Source organism: Salminus brasiliensis, chromosome 1, assembly GCF_030463535.1.
Source record: "Salminus brasiliensis chromosome 1, fSalBra1.hap2, whole genome shotgun sequence".
Taxonomy (NCBI): Eukaryota; Metazoa; Chordata; class Actinopteri; order Characiformes; family Bryconidae; genus Salminus; species Salminus brasiliensis.
Window position 1 is genome coordinate 95,148,914 of NC_132878.1, and position 17,911 is coordinate 95,166,824.

At 43.5% G+C, this 17,911-nt stretch overlaps 1 protein-coding gene across 1 annotated transcript in view; it reads left to right on the top strand.

Moving 5' to 3' along the window:
• Window positions 1-4,500: 4,500 nt before the first annotated feature.
• The window catches only part of slc9a1a (solute carrier family 9 member A1a), a 51,308-nt gene continuing 37,897 nt past the window's right edge, over window positions 4,501-17,911 (top strand). Inside the window, exon 1 of the mRNA XM_072692471.1 lies at window positions 4,501-5,968. Within this exon, the coding sequence (XP_072548572.1) occupies window positions 5,680-5,968 (289 nt within the window). The 5' untranslated portion in view covers window positions 4,501-5,679. The remainder of the gene's footprint in view (window positions 5,969-17,911) is intronic.

Below are 17,911 nucleotides of genomic sequence, written 5' to 3' on the forward strand. Positions count from 1 at the left end.
TAGTGTCTATAGAAACATATATGGAAGATATTTCCACCAATTTAACCAGGTAAAAGAACAGTTTAAGCATCTAGATGGTGGTCTGAGTTGTCATGGTTCTACATAAGACCATTGGCTCCATTTAAGAACCCTTGGGATGTAAAACGCAGAACGGGGACACCTGGACTTTCCGTTTTGGACTTTTCTCAAGATCTCATTCTTTGGAAGATCTCAGTGACAGAGGCCTCATGATTCCTGTGAATGATGACTGATGTTAAACATGGTGGTGACCCTTTTGGAACACCTCATCCTTCGCAGTGAACTTACGGCATTACTATGTGTATGCATTATGACAAATGGTTTGACTCGGTCAGCCATACTGTCACACACTCTGGCACAGAATGGTGTTTGTGGTGAGGCAAAGAGCCACTTCTAGCCCTGCATAACAGTCCGATTCTAAATCTGCACCAACGATTCAGCCTTTCATGCACAAACAGACCATCCTCCTGGCTTTACTGAACGAGCAGTTGTGCCCAACCCCCCCGTCCCTTCCCTGAGGTTTCGTTAAACAAGAGTGACCTATGTGCTTGGCGGAGGACCGTGTCATCACGAATGACCAAACACAGTGCAGTCAGGAGTGTAAGAACAGGCCGACGCCCCTCACACGAACTCACCCATAAATCTCATGCATGCTGACGCGCCTGTCTGCCTCTCTAGAAGGGATGATTCTCTCCGGGTGTAGTAGTATGATGATATCAGTCAGCAGACGGCTTGCATGAAACAGCAGTCCTGTCAGAGCTCTCACTTTCCTAAAATAGCTCCGGATCACATCAGATAGTAGATAGGAGGTTCGAACGCACAGCCATGGCTGGGATCCAAGCTGCATTGCAGTTTTCGATCTGCTCCTGTCAGTGGCCTTGAGCTTAAAGTGAAGGGGAACGAAATGCAGTGGAGGGACTTTCGATGATTTCTCTTTTTCTGGGGCGGAATGAGTTACAACACCTCCGTAATTTACATTACATCTGCATTAAAGGCGTTTAGCAGATGCTCTCCAGAGCGACCTACTTTATACCTTACTTATATCGGCTAGAATCCTAATATACCTCTAATCTTAGACTCTACTAAATCCAGAAGTCGGTCTGGAGTTCTAAATTCAGCCATGTTCATCTCCTCCTCTTCACTGGCTTCCTGTAGCTGCTGCCCAGGTCATCAGATTCAAACCCCTGACTCTGGTCTACAAAGCCAAGACTGGAACAGCCAGCTCCTCCGTACTTGATGGCGATGGTCAAAAGCCGATCTGCACCAAGAGCCCTTCCAGCTTCAAGTCCGGCTCGGCTCGACCCGCCATCCTTTAAGATCCACGAAAGACGAGCGTCCAGACTTTTTTCTGTCCTGCACCGAAGTGGTGGAACGAACTTCCCCTGAGTGTCCGAACAGCAGAGTCCAACGCTCGCTGTCCTCAAACCCAGACTGAAGACCCTCCTCCTCTTCTGAGAGGACTCAGTGTGCAGAGTGTAGAGTGTGTGGAGGACTGTGTCTCCAGACTGACTTCTGTATTTAGTAGAGTCTAAGATGGATTCTAGTCTTTATAAACTAGATAAGGGGATTTTCTGAGTGACAGTGAAGCTCTGCTGTAAGTCGCTCTGGAGAAGAACATTTGCTAAACGCCTTCAGTGTAGATGTAAATGTCTTGGAAGAGAAGGGTCTTCAGTCTGGGTTTGAAGACAGTGAGCGACTTCTTTGGGAAGCTCGTTCCACCACTTCGGTGCAGGACAGTAAAAAGTCTGGACGCTCGTCTTCCGTGGATCTTAAAGGATGGCGGGTCGAGCCGAGCCGTACTTGAAGCTGGAAGGGCTCTTGGTGCAGATCGGCTTTTGAACATCGCCATCAAGTACAGAGGGGCTGGCTGGTCCAGTCTTGGCTTTTGTAGACCAGAGTCAGGGGTTTGAATCTACAGGAAGCCAGTGAAGAGAGAACACAGCAGAGGAGATACATGGCTGAACTTAGGTACATTGGGGATGAGGTTCTGAAATCAGCACATGGTCAAAAATATACATACAGCACATCTAATATTTGACTAAATGCCCCTTAGCAAGTTGTACCTTAACCAGATGCTTTTGGTAGCCATCAACAAGTTTCTGGTAGAATTCTGGTGGGATATTTGACCACTCCTCGTAGAGCTTAATTAGATATGTTGGTTTCCTGACATTGGCCAGGCATTTCAAAACAGTCCACATATAGAGTTGAGGTCAGGACTTTGGGAAAGGCCTTTCCAAGAGCTTAATGTTAGCCTGCTTTATGCATCCACACCCATCTTCTATGATGTGTGTTTGGGGTCTCTGACATGTTGGAACACCCAGTTCTGTCCAACCTTCAACCGTCCAGCTGAATGTTTGAGGTTATGCTGAGGAATTCCGAGGTAGTCCTCCTTCTTCACTATTCCATCCACTTTGAGCAGTGTACCAGTTCCACTGGCTGCAAAACAGCCCCAGAGCATGGTGCTACCACCACCATGCTTGACAGCTGATGTGCCCCAATTAGGACTAATCATTTTTGTCCTATCTTACCACAAACCTTTGCTCCAGAAGGCTTTTCTTTGGCCACGTGGTTCAGCTGCAAACTTTAGTACCAGCAGCTTCCCGTCCATGGCAGGCCTGTGGCTTGATGGTTCTTCGGTTGTTCCTGACCATCCAAACCAGTTTCCCATCATCTGAGGATGACAGTTCTTCTTCCAGATCTTCCAGATCTTGACAACCTGGCTCCATCTCCCCATTGATTTAACTCAGGTACGACTGTTTGAACTGATGATCTTGTGATCTGCAGTTGTTTAGAAATGGCTCCATTCAAATAAAGCATTTATCACTTTCTCAGATCTGCTCTGAGCTCCTTGGACTTTCCTGTTGCACTGTGCATTGGTCAATCCAATAAGTGCTGTCAAACAACCCCTTTTTATATGGGTACACAAAAGATACCAGCTGTAGCCAATCATGATCACTAACAGGAAGTTGAGAGGTCTTGGCCTTGGCAAGTGAACACACACAGGGTAAAGGGCCCAGAGGGTAAAGGGCCTTGCTCAAGGGCCCAACAGTAGCAGTTTGCTGGGCCCAGGTATCGACCCCACAACCCTGTCATCAATAGCCCAGAGCTCTAACCGCTGAGCCACCACAGCCCCTATGTACATGCTCGGCCCTGTATGCATAACAACAACAAAACAACCCTGGATAAACTCGTACCAGTGCCACCCACACTACCACGTCTCTACCACGCCATGCTTAGAACGGTCCACCACCTACAGTGCTCCCGGGACATGTAGCAGGCCTATTACAGTCATGGCCAAAAATATGGGCACCCCTGCACTTTCAGAAAAACTAATGATGGCCTTCTTCACCTGCATCAACACCTCTTTGGACGGCATATTATGTAGCAGAAGATGCAAATTCAGCACTAGGAATACTAGGAATACTAGGAATACTAGGCTTTCTCATGAAATAATGAGGAAACAGGCAGTGAAAGTCATAAAACTGCATGTCAGTCAATTGTCCAATTACTTTTGAGCCTGTGAAAATGGAGGAACTGTGTACAAATGGCTGTAATTTTTAAACAATGCAATATTTATTTCAATAAATATTTTCAAATCCATTTATATGGCACATGTCTTCTGTATGAATGGGTGGGGCTAGGCTGCTGTATCCTTAAAAAATATGCAAATGTGTTGTTTGTTATGACATCACAAAAACAAAAACAACAACAAGTAATACCCTAAGTGCTCTGTATGGACCGAGAAGTGAACAGTGCTGGGGAAAAAAACAGCCTGACCAGCTCAAGATGGCCAAGTTGGTTAAGATGGTTGACCAGCTAAGATCTTGACCAGTATAGGGCATGTTTTGCTGGTTGACCAACATGACTAGCATGCCAAAAATGACCAGTATGATCAGCTCGAACAAACTGGTCAAGCAGCATTGTCAAGTTGTTCAACTTAGATAACAAGCATACTCTATGCTGGTCAACAACAGCTTACCAGTATAGGGTCTATATGTTTTCCACCTGGATGACCAGCTTTTCCACCGCCTTGACCACTTCGGACCAGCTTAGACCTTTTGAAACCAGTTACCAGCAAAGACTTGGTCTTGAGCTGGAATTTCCAAAAGGGACAATTCATAATAAGCTCTTTCCCTTCAAAAAAAATATAAATAATAAAAGTGAGGACAGTTTTCCATATCGCCCCTTTAATACTACGACATAACAAACAGTAGTGCAATTCAAGGGTGCTGGAAAGGAGGTGGCAGTTTTATAAGGGGGATGGCACCCCCTTGCACCCACCCTCAATTCAGAAACTGGAGATTTGGGCCTAAAGATGTCCTTTGAATTGCTCCATTCAATGCAAGGTCATTGAGACCCTCCTTGCCACGGGATGGCGCTCTGGGGTCAAAATACACAGCTCTACGGAGAGAGGAGGGGAGGGGACCGTAACGAGACGGGACGGGACTCCCCTCATAGCTCCAGTCGTCCCCTTACTCACGCTCTCTCCTCCCGCTTCCAAAGCTTTCCAAAAGGGTGTGTTTTCGAGCTTGTATTTAACCCGCATCACACACTGCAGCACGGGCAAGGAACGGTAGCTAGCTAACTCGCGACCGCACTGCTGCTCACCGTCCCCGGAGAGCTTCACGAGGAGCTCCGTGAATTAATTAATTAGCCGGCTAAGACGCGGAGGGCAGTTGTGACGTTAAAAAAAAACAAAAAAACTAAACGTAATTAATTATTTTTATTATTATTATTATTTTCTTGTTTCATTTCTAAGTGCGCGGGACGGCACGCGCTGCAAATCGCGGTAAATTCAAATCCAGCGCTCGAGCGCCGCGAACGTTCGGTCCGATTCTACGTTACCGTGCAAAAACGGCGGAGAGTCGAACGTTCAAGTTCAAATCTTTTCTTTTTTTAAATAATAATAATAATTGACCGTTTTTTCCGTTAAAACCGTTAAAAACGCTTCTTAACGGGCTTCATTCCGAATACACGCACAAGTGAACGAGGGGCCGCAAGGCATATTCGCGGCCGTGTACCGGCTTGAGGAGGCACCTTCTTGGCGTCGAGCAGCGACACACCCGCCCCTCAGGGCTGGGAAAAAAACCTCTTGCACCTTCCTTAACTTTCTAGCTATCTATATTGATTCAATTCTCGTTTTATTCCTTGCTATCGTCAGATATGACCCTGAGGTCGGCGAATTTCGTAGCTAGTTAGATAGCTGGCGGAGTTTTCTGTGAGGGAAAGTTGATGTAGGCTAAGCTAGCTAGCTAGCTAAAATGTTGGGCTCCCTTATCCCCCGCAGCTAGCTAGGATAGCTAGCTAACGCTGGCTAACATAGCTAGCTACCCTACCTGACGTAGGGCGTGTGCCGTCTCTAAATTAGCCTGGAAGCTAGCTAGCTAGCTAAGCTAGGCTAAGCTAAGCTGCCTAATTTGCGTCGCGTGACGAGGCTAGGAAGTAGCTAGAAGGCGACAGCTCCGTCCGTCCAGCTGTTCGTGGCCGGCTACGAACCTATAAGGTGACCCGAAAGAGGAGGAGGAGGAAGAAGATGACGATGATGATGATGATGGTGATGAAGATGATGGCTGGAGTGACGTTATTGTGGTTGTAGCTATCCTAGCTAGCTTTATCTTTGACTTGCTACGCGGAGGTGGGGGTTTCTGACCGTGCTCCAGCATGTCGTGTCGCCGCCGTGCTCTCCCTGTTCCCGGGGCGGGGATGGTGTCCGTGTCGGTGGTGGTGGTGTCCGTGGCGGTGCTGGGCTGCTGTTTGCTGCCCCTTGGAGCGGACGGTTCCCAGTCAAAGCCCCAAAGCTCCTGCCCTGGTGAAGCTGGAGGACACAAGGTGTCTGATTCGGGCAACTATACCAAGAAGTCCTTCCCGGTGCTGGCGTTTGACTACGAGCACGTCAAGACACCTTTCGAGATTTTCCTGTGGGTGCTGCTGGCTTCCCTGATGAAACTAGGTGAGTGCAGTGGCTCCTGATATCACCTGTTCTGCATAGCGTGGTGTATCTCCTGCTCTAAGTACCCATCTTGTAAGCTTTTATTGTTGTGTTTGAGTCTTAAGCTGAGTTTAGGAGCCTCACTGATCATCTGATGACCCATTCCCAGTGCTGTCCACCCCCCTGTAGCTTAGCCCTGTGTGGCCTGGTGGGTTAAGGCACTGGTGTTGTGATCTGAAGGTTGTAAGTTCAAATCCCAGGGTGTGTGGTATGCTTTTAGGGGTTGGTGTGGCGCAACAGAGAACACCAACACCACTACCACTACCACTACCTGCCACTGAGCTACTACCACACCATGTGGGAGGCTGGGGTTCGATTCCCGGTCTGGGTGACTGGGTGCTGTGCTACACCAATAAGAGTCCTTGGGCAAGACTCCTAACACTACATTGGCCCACCGTTGTAATACGAGTGACCTTGTAAAGCGCTCTGGATAAGAGTGTCTGCGCTACATCAATAAGAGTCCTTGGTTGGGAGGCTGGGGTTCGATTCCTGGTCTGGGTGCTGTGCTACACCAATAAGAGTCCTTGGGCAAGACTCCTAACACTACATTGGCCCATCGCTGTAATACGAGTGACCTTGTAAGTCGCTCTGGAAATGCCGTAAATGTAGCTGTGATGGTGCAGCGTTGAGGTGAGCTTCAGCCCATTAGATTTAGAGATAGTTAAGTATATGGTAATGTTCAGGTTCTCAGAAATGACTCAGTATTTCGACTCCAATGTGGTCATGCCCTGGTCAGATCACTGTGTACGAAAATGAATGAGTTATGGAGTGAATCACTGATGCTCTCCTGACCCCTTGTCGTTTCCATGCTCCTTTGTCTTGATGACCTGTGTTGGTGTGGAGTGTCACCTTAGGTGTTGAAGCATGGCTGACTTTCCTGACCCTTTCCTTTGCTTGGCGAGAGTGTTAAGACTCCTCCAGGACTGAATTGCTGTGTTTGCCTTGTTGGTTCACTCTTCTCAGTCCTCGTTAGATTTAGTTTAGGCGTTATTTGGGACTTTGGAAACCTGTCTAGCGAAACTGCCGTTGCCTTGAGGTGGCAGGGTGCGACCGCCCTAATAAACTTGTTTAACAGTTGAAGGTGTACAGTGGATTATAAGGCAGTTGCATGGTTGATCAGTTTCACAAACAGCTGTTTCATCATCCGTGTGATGAAATGTTGCGTACGGGTTAGTCAGACGTGCAGCAGGGGGTTTTCCATCAGGAGTTTTGAAGAGATGCTGCATTGTATAGCTGCATGAGACATAATGGTGATGAGCTTTTCAGGGGTGCAGCATTGGTTAGTTGGGGATATGCATTCCTGTACATTATCATATTGGAGGAACCGTGCTATAAGGTACCTGTAGATGGTTTGTCGTTCTTTAGTTAAAATGGCCTTTTTAGTGCATTACCGATTCACTTCTTACAGTATTTGGTAGACTGCTTGGTTACAAATATTAAATTGACAAACCTGTAATAATTTTAGCTGCTTGATGAGTTGATATGCTAGAGCTGATAAAGCACGGTTTAAAAGGCTGCTTCTGAACCTGACAGGACCTGAGGTGGCAGCTCTTTCTGCCCATACTCATTATTCCACATCCTCCAGTGTCTGAAGTTCTCCTTCTTGCCCTCTCCCAGCTCCTCTCTTGCAGTTGGCAGGCCATCTCTGACTCACTGTTGTCCCAGGAGCTTTGGCAGTCTTCTGCACCAAATAAATCTCCTGATTGGTGCTGTGCCAGAGACGTCCGTATGGGTTAGGAAAGCTCCCAAAGCGGTGCACCCATCTGATTTAGAAGCCACAGTCTGGTTAATGATGTTTATATAAGGAATATTCAAGGATTATATCCTGGATAAGGTTTATTTATTGCTGTAACAACCTCAGTATTGCTGTATGACGATTATTCAAGATTATTGTTATTATGGTAAATTGCTTCAGTGCATTAGTTTGTCCTGGGTAAGTTTCATTGACCAGATTTAGTGTTTCTCACTTTCTTAAATGTGAAATTATCTTTTCATTAAGATGTAATGCAGATCACAAGCATACACTGATCTAATATCAGTCTTATCTGCTGAGAACGATCAAAATAGAGGAGCTAATGAGGGAGAAACAGATGCATGGAGTGTAAATGATGAGCAGTAGCTCAAGATCATAAACCCTCCTCCTGTGACCCATGCAGCATATATGAAGAGCTTTATCTGCTGCAGCAGATCAGATCAACTGGTGTCCTGCCTCATACTACAAATTTGAGGCCCAAAGCTGTCGGCTGCTCTTCTTTGCTCTCTTGTAAGATCATTTTTTTGCCTTTAGCCCACACAGGTTGTGTATTTCTGTGAATCATACTAGAGAGGGACTATCATGACAAATGGTATACCATGACCATGTCTGTCAGTTGTTGAAGAGTTGTTGAAGAGCAAGTGTTATGTTTAAGCGGGTTGAACATGGGCGTTATAAATAAAACAAAGTAAATTGGGAAAAAAAACCTTGACTTCCTTTCCCCTGAACGGATGGTCTGATTCCAGGAGCAGATATGCTTCCCTGAAAATTGATGCATTTTACAGCAGCTGGTCTTAATTTACTCATGGACATTTGACTTGGACAAAAAATGTACTATTATTTTACTTGTTATAGAGCAGTTTAGAAGACCTTTAATGTTCTGCACACCTTCCCTCAAAAGACTGGTTTTGAGTTTACTCAAAATGTACTTTATGTCCAAATGTTTGTGGATTTGTAATAAATGCATTTAGCTTCTTTAAGTTGTACCCATTGTTGACACAGATGTCCAAATGCAGACACACACACACACACAGCTTGTCTAATCCCCATAGAGAAATATTGCCAATAGGCTGTTACTGCAATCGCATCTATACAGCAAAGCTCCAACATCTAGTAGAAAACCTTCCCTGGACAGTATAGACAGTTACTTCTACAAGATCAGGATAAACTTTTTTTTATTTGATTATTTTTATTTATTTATTTATTTTTAGTACCCCTGATTTTAGAAACAAGTAACCATGAAAGAGCGGGTATCCCGATACTTTTTGTGCATTATACATTGTTGTCTATAATGCCATAAAATTGAGGCTTATCGGCTAAAAGTGTGCTTTCCATCTTTTTATTTATTTATTTTTAACAAAACCATAATATGGGATTAATCCATAGTCCAAGTCATGTGATTGCTGGGCAGACACGTCACAGAGAAGCTCTATTGTGAAGGCGCTATGAATATACAAGGCATCATTTCCATGAACTGCTACAGCTATGGCTGACTTCAAAAGGCTGTGATTCACTCACTCATTGTTTGCCAAGTTTGGCAGCTTCAGAATACTGTTCAACTTGGGGTGACTCCGGGTAGCAGCAACGTGACCAACCTTATACATTTCTCCTGCAGCCGTCATTCACTCTGTTTGTATTGCAAACATTTCTGCTCTCGCATAGCACAAAGCTGTCTTGTGTCTCAAAGCTTGATTTACATGCTTTCCCCAAGGCGTTTATAACAAATAGAGACTTTACTTTGTCAATTGTCTTGGTAAATGGACCAATAGAAATGCTTAAAATAACCAGAAATAAAATCCTATTACATTGACTTCCGTTGAGAGTCAAGAAGGGATTTTCCTTCTCCTGTAAACCTACATAAGGTTTTGATCAGACAGTATATACTTTTGCATGTTCAGTCTGATGACGACAAGTAGTACTTGTGTTGAACTCATTACCTGGTCCCATGTATGACCCAGTCTGATTGGCTGTTTTGTCACTATTTCCACTAGTCCAGTTCCTCGGGGCTGTGTTGTTGATTAACGTGTCTTGAGTGTAGAATTCATTTCAGTCCACTCCCTTCCCCGACACTGCAACCATTTGACCTTCTGATAAGGCACAGTGCTAGTCGTTAAATTGATTACCCCCCCCCCTTTCAGCTTAATTAATTCACGCTTTATGACTTGATTTATCCCGATAAGAATTGAGGCCCCACCCTTTTCATGAAAGACGTTATGCCAAACGAAGGTCAGCACTTGAGCCACCTTTGGTGTGTCAAAGCTTAATGTAACCGCAGCAAGAGTTAAGCATGAATGTTTCAGTGTATATACATTATTCATAAATGCTTGTTATGTAGTGCACCTTGCTTGTGGCTTACAGATAAAGTAGGCGCAGTTTATGTCTCAAACTTTTGTCTGACTTTGAGATAATGGCTGAATTGAAACCCTGGGCTATCTGCTAGTGTTTCAGAAATAATGCCAGCTTGATAATGGGGGAAATATGATCTACATATGGGAAATATAATAATCCCTTGATAGCTTTCTGCTAATAATAGAGGAGCTGCATGACTGCAAAGAGTTGAACTGCGTAGAACTGATCTTGATATGCATTTCATCAACTCAAAATACCATAATAGGATAATGACTTGGTTTATTTGATGATTCTAGATATAAGCTAGATATAAGCCCCCCCCCGACTGTGATTCGATGTGTCTTCAATTTGCAAGAAAAAAGTGGTGTATTTTGATTATGGTGTCTCTAACAATTTTCAGATATCCTTCGCAATTGAGGACTAAGCTGTGCTTTAAACAGTCTGTCTCTGCTGTTCCAGTAGTAACGTCCTATATTTGTGGCCAACAACAGAGCTGTTTACTTAAGGCCTGCCCACCGCTAATGGGTGCTGATAAGGAGACGGTGGTTTATCAGAGACGTGTTTCTCTTGCTCTGCAAACAGTATGAGTGCCAGGTTTTGGTTTTGTCCCCCCTCCCTGCTTAAAACATTTGCTTTGAAAAGCAGTGCCCAAGAAGGCCAACAAACTGTATCTTGGGGCGTTTTTTAACCTATGGTTAGTTTGGTTTGTTTTCACTTGGCCAATCCAAGTGCACCAAAATGTGTCACAACAAGACAAGACCACCATATTCACCAGAGGAGAGGGTCATGCTTGACAGTGGCAGCTTACCAAGCTCTGGTATCAAACCCACAACCCTGTCGTCAATAGCTCTAACCACTGAGCCGCCACTGTCCCACAACAAACCACGTGAGAACACTCTCTCCGCTTATTGGTCAAGACCTGTCTGGGGCGGATCAAGAAAGTAAATACAGGAATAAGGTCCTGTAAAGAAGTATTGCCAATCGAATAGGACTTTATGGGTCAGATAAACATCAATCTATTGGCACTACACCTAATGCCAGGCATGGGCAGGAGGGTTACAAAGCCCCCTTAGCATTGAGCTGTGGAACAATTGAACTGTGTTCTCTGGAATGATGGATGGTGATGCGTCTAATTCTTTTGGAGTAAGTTGGAGATGATGAGGTGGGGTGGTGATCTTCCGACATCCTAACCTCGCTAATGCTTTTGTCGCTCAATGCTCCTCCAAAATCTAGTAGAAAGCCTGCTTCTATGGACAGTAGGGACCGTTACTCCAAAAAAGCAGAATACACTTTTTTTTTTATACCTGTGATTTCAGTGGAAACAGTGAATGAGAAGATGTCCCAATACTTGTGAACCTGAGTAAAAATCAGCGTTTGCAGAGCTCTGTGCAGTAAGGCCTGTATTTTTCACTTTGTTCCTGTATTGTTGCAACATGGTTAGTGTTATAGTGTTATACTATGGTTAGTCAAGACTTCCTCAGTGACCACATATGTTTTTGAGTGTGACCAGCCCTGTTGTCACCTAGAGACAAGGACTGCTGCTGTGTAGCTTAATGTTGTGTTTACGGCAGCCTCTCAAGCTGCTTAGTATCTTATCTCTTCCAACTTCTAGCTCACTTTAAGCTGTTTAGATGGTGACCCTGATTAGGGCGACGGGCTGAAAGGGAGATTCCGTAATCCCTCTGATTAGGCCTCTATATTGAGTGACCAATGACTAAGTGTTAGTGTAGCTTCAATTTAGTGAGACTTGTAACATTTCAGGCCTGTGTTTTAGGCTCAGATTGACCATGGGAGTCTCTGAAAATGAATCGCTGTGGGTTGTTGTTTGTTTGTTTGTTTTTGTAAACATTATTAAACAGGTGGTATTTGTGTATATTTGCATATCTGTGTCTGCAGTGGGTGCAATTTTAAAGTAGCTAAAAGCATTCATTAGAAGGGGGGTACACTATCTTTTAGACATAAATTGTAGGTCTGTCACTAGATTAGTAATCAACTAATTATTGTTGCTGATTAAAGTTATTTAGAGATGGCAAACAATTAAAATGGACTTAACTGAACAAAAACAAGCCATTGATGGTCCTTCATATTCTGTAAGCGTGTATCTAGCATCTCCAGTGCTTCAGTTGTCCAAAAAAGCAGTAATTATAGCTGTACTTGTGTTAATAAAAACATTTACAATAACTCAGTCCTCTTCATTTTCTGCTGGGACAGTGTTTCATCACTGTGTCAATAGTGACTGTCCTTAGAGGCATTTTGGTCTCCCTTAGGGAGGTCCATCTTGGCTAGCTCATCCGATCTAGCCCTGTGCCAAGTAGTTTTTTCCAAGGTCACAAACTGTCCAGAGATTTTCTCGGGTAACAGATTCGAGGCACGTAAATGGAACATCCACTGTATAACAATGATTTTCTTCTTTTGCTTGCTAGTACAAGATAAGAAAAAGGTTCTCTGTTGGCCTTGTGGGTAATGTGACAATCTGGACATTTCTGAACAAAAGAAGAACAGAAAATAACCTTTGTGGTCAAGCTGATGGGCTAAAAGCCTGTGCCAAGCTGAAGGAGCTCTAGTCACCTTGTACTATTCTGCATCATTCACTTGCAGTATCTAGGAATAAACATTTGAATAATAACTAAAGTACCATATGACCAGATGACCCTAGTGGTATGTACATAAATATACTCCCTGTAAATGATATTTTCTTACTTCTTACATACTGTGTTTACGGTGATCATATCTTTGTACACTCACCACAAAGCATTAAGTCTTAATCTCCTGGATGAAGTAAATGAACTGTTTGCTGCGTTGCTACACTATAGGTCAATGTCTGGGGACATCCCTTCTAATGAACACATTCATCTACTTTAAGTTGCACCCATTGCTGACACAGATGTGTAATTGCACATACAGAGCTTGTCTTGTCCCTTGAGAACGATATTGCCAATAGAATAGGACTCTCTGGAGCAGATAAACATGTACCTATTGGCACTATACCTAATGCCAGATGTTGGCTAGAAGGGTATAAAGCCCCCTAGCATTGAGCTGTGAAACAGTGGAACTGTATTTTCCAAAATGGCTGGTGCTCTATCCAATACTTCTGAGATTTGGAGTCACTAACACTCTCCAATATCTAGTAGAAAGCCTTGTTCCCTGGACAGTAGACACCAACCCCAACATTTTTTATTATTTAATGTAAATACCCTTCATTTACAAAAACAATGAATGAACAGGTGTCACCGTACTTTTGTCCATGTAGTGCAGGTCATGGAAAAACAAACACATGGAAAATATAGTGCCTTGCCATGCTTAAGGGAACAGTTCTGTTGTCGATAGTCTAAGTTGGTTGGCTGGTTTCTAGCCAGTTGGCATTTCTTCCAGTGATAAATTGTTAATCAGCTGGCTCCCTGGACATCAAGGACGATCCATGATTTCTGAGGCACTGTGACAGCACAGGCAGTTACATACAGAAATGATGTACCAAGCTCGAGATGGAAGACAGGCTTCTGTTTTCTTAATACAGCTCTCTCTAGTCTTACTTTCCTCTCAGAAAATTGGTCACTTAATCTAATAGACACCCCTCTGCTACCCTTTAATTTATCTGATCTGTATTTCTGTCTGCTTCCCTGCCAGTTCTACAGGGCTCTACCCATGTTTGTGGCTGTGTTCTCCAGGTCTCTTTGAGGCCTCTGAGAATCTAATGTAGCTTGCATATTGGTCACTTGGCAACCAGTCATGCACTCTTAAAAATACAGGTGCTTGAAATGGCTCAGAAGAGCCATATTTGTTAAAGACATTTGCTTGAACAGCCTTCAGATAATGAAAAGGTTAATTTTAAAGGTGCTTCCCACTCTGAAATGACACCTAACCTATGGCATCGCTCAAAGAACAGTCTGTAACACCTTACATATCGGTGTACCTTGCATGTTGTTTGATTGGCAACCATTCAAGCACTGTTAAACAAATGGTTATTCAAGCAATGCCACAGAATAACCACATTTGATTCCAGTTAGAGCCATATTTGTAAAAGAAATGTGAGGGTGAAGAACCTTTTCTTTTAAAGGTTAAAAAAAAACTTTAAATGATGAGGGTGAATGTCTGTGTATTCAGCTTGCTGTTATGGCTGATGACAGGAAAAATATTAAAAGAATTTACCTGTTTAAACATATTTCAGACTATAGAATTATGTCTACACACTGTATGATGCAATGCACACAGCAGGTTTATAATATCTATCTGATGCTCTGTATGGACAGAAGTTTTGGAATACCTACATGGAAAACAGCCTTCATGACCTCCCATTCTAAACCCATAAGCATTCTATCAGGTTTAGAGCTCTGCAGTTAAGCCGACTTTTCTGCACTGTGCTCTGAGCTCAGCACTCAGCTCTGACCTCGCTCTGTAACTTTACCTGGTCTGACACTTGGTGGCTGAGCTGCTCTCTGTGGTTCCTCCTAAATGCTTCCACTGTTCAATAATACCACTCACAGCTGATGGAGGAAGATCTAGGAGGGAAGAAATTTCACCAGCTGATTTGTTGCAGCGGTGGCTCCTATTACAGAACCACACTGGAATTAAGTGAGCTTTAGAACCACTCATTTTTTTCACTGTGGAAATGTGTGGAAAAGTGGCTAAGTGCTTGATTTTGTCCATAATAAACACTGAAGTCAGGTTTCATCGAGTCCCATTGCCACAGGTGTTTTAAAAGGTCTGTATCAATGCTTTTGTCCATATGGTGTGTATTCCTTTTACAAGATGTGATTTGCTCCAGCTCAAGATTGTGATCATTCTTACTTCATTCACAGTGAAACCATCTCTAATCCAGATTTCACTGTAAAATTCCACAGTGCTGGAATGGAGACTGTCTGCATTAGATGACATTATTTGATCAGATGAGACTGTCTGCAAGATGTCTGCATTAACTGAACTTCCTTGATGGGCTGAGATAAGCATTCAGAAAACTGACAAACTGCATTCCTAGACCGAGCACAGGGGTGTTTGATAACCACTCCATCAGGTACTCGGACCCAGTCTTTGTAGAATTGTTGCTGCTGACGTTTCCGCTTTCATTTACCTAGTAGTCAGGTAAAGGGAAGTCCTGTAAATGAATTCCTGTAAATTCTCAAATCCTCATTAGGTTTGGGTGGTATAGCCATAATACAGCTACTACGTTGACAATCCCTTAATCACGTCCTTATTTGGAGATAAAGTAGCTTGGTGTTACATGCTGATGGTTGATTGGTGGTTGCAGAAACAGTTCCTCACTAACTGCAAGTTTAGCCAACTGTTCTTGTTATTGGTTTTAAAATAATGGCAGCAATAACTGCGCTATTTACACAGTTTGCACCACTACCCCTCCCTGGTAATATTGTATACTGTATATCGTAATAGACCATATGACTGTATGGAAAAAGTGCAGATCAACCGACCCTACTTTCCGTAAATTGCAGAAGGTGGTCTCGGAGTTCTGGTTAGTGTGTAGTGAAGCATTGGTCTAAGGGTGGAACATAGTATTGATGTATTTTGTGTTGTATTTGAAGCCAGACTCCTCGTGGCAGTGTTGTGTCTTCAGATCCCACTGTTCTGATTGGATAAAAAGACACCTTTTCTTTTACTCAGATTTTATGCATATGATTGTGTTTGTTTATACTATGACATTTTTCCTAAATCGCGTTGTATCGATTTGCTTACAGTATCGCAATATATAAATACATTGACTTGGAACCCCTTTATCGTGATATGTACCGTAATACCAGTTTCTTGCCCTAAGTTCATTTTGAATAATCTATTTCCTGACACTGGAACACTACAAAGAAATTGGCGTATCAGCTTGATTCATTTGTGTATAGTTTTGCATGTGGCTTGTGTCTGCTCTGATGAACAAACCAAATGAGTAGATAATCTAACATGCTTCCAGGTAACAGGATGCAGGGTGCGAGTGCAACGGGGAAGGAATTAATGAGTTGAAAGGTGGCAGATAGTTCCCTAGGGGCCTCACAGACCTTTGCACTCTAATTTGCGCTCCTGCTCTGTAAAGTCCACCTACAGATGTGATTATTATTACCTTGTGTGGTGTTTGCATAGAGCCATGTTGTGTAGGGTCTGAGTATCTGTTTACTTAGACCTGTCATTTCCACAATGTGGATTTTCTTTTTGTTGATATGAACATGGGAACGGATGATCTTCGTTGGGCATTTTCTGTAATGCTTCTGTGTGCATGTATGTAGATGAAGGCTGGTCCAGACCCAGCATATCTCTAAAGGTTTGTGTATTATCTGAGTAACTGTGGGGAAATTAACCGGTAATATTAAAACTACACATCACTGGTGTTACCTCGCTATCCCGCCTCAGTGCTGTCTGTCGTCCTTTTACCCGTCTCCTTAGCACACTTATACCAAATGGCAAATATATGTCTGTTAATACCATCTGTGTTTTTTTTTTTTTTTTTTTTTTTTTTTTTTCCCCAGTGTAATGTTGGGGCTTAGCATGAGAATTAGTGCTGTTTCAATTAATATTTAGGCATTATATACAATGTAATACCGCAATGTTTCTGAAGTCTGAGAGCGCTCTTGTCTCTGCTTTCACAGTTTGGGCTGCTTGCACTTGGTGTCGGATGGTCTTTAATCAAGAGCACAAAAAAGCTAAAAGCAAAAAGCTAAATCAAAACCCTTGGTGACCGGGCCAGTCTAGCATCAGTGTGTGCCTTTTTCCCCTTTATAACGCCAACATTGGCAACTTTTCGCACCATGCTGCCTAATGCTAGATGTGGAGTTGTGGAAGAACTGTGTTCTCTGGAATGATGGTTGGTGCTCTATCCAATACTTTTGGGATGAGGTGGGGTGGTGATCATCCAACATCTTGACCTCAGTTACTCCAGTGAAAGAAACAATTAGCAATACATTGGTCCATATTACATTTTTTTGACGTCGCTTACAGAACCCCCTGTTGCACCTTTATTTTTAAGAGTGTATATTTGTGGTTCCTTTGCATGCCTTAATGATCTTTCAGGACCTTCAGCAAACTTGGACCAAACCTCAAAAGTGTCTTTACGCACTTATCTGGAACCTCATACAATGGTCTGTGGTTTCTTTTCTCAGAAAGACTAGGTTATCCAACCAAGCTTGGAGAGATGCAGTGCATGTAGCCCAGGGCAAGACCAGATGCTGTTGGAGACAGACTCTTTTAATTAGAATGCCCTCAGAGCTCTACCTGGCTCTTCACATGTCTGCTGATGTTCTGGAGCCTATTCTACGAGTGCAGGCACTGTGACTGCATTAACGAGGCCTAGACACAGACCAGTGGAGGTGGCTTGTCTTTCTCTCAGAGCACTGCTTGTATAGGGGTTCTGATGAGTCATACTTCGTTTTCTTCTCGTCCGTTCCCCCCAAACCAGCAATTCTTTCCGTGTTGGCATGGGAACAGCTAAGCATAATGGCTAATTTAGCATTCCAGAGATTTAACTTGTGGTTGGGGGCAGGACTCATGATCAGACAGTACTCTCTCTCTCTAATTATAATGTCTGCCAAATCCTCTTTGCTGTCCAGCACTTTCCCCCCCCACTGCCGCATACATAATTTACCGCAATTTTATTTATTCACTTTCAGCAGCAAAATTGGATTGATGTTCAATTTGTGAATTCTCACACGGCTGTCATTTGAGCATGTTAGGCTTCGTCTGCATATAAGCCCACAGGCTGTGTCACAAAAGTTCCAATTCTCTAAAAAGACCAAATTTCAGAACATATTGGCCCGATTACAGGCGTTTCACCATCTAGCTGATGGCATGGAAGTATCAGACATGTCTAAAAAGTT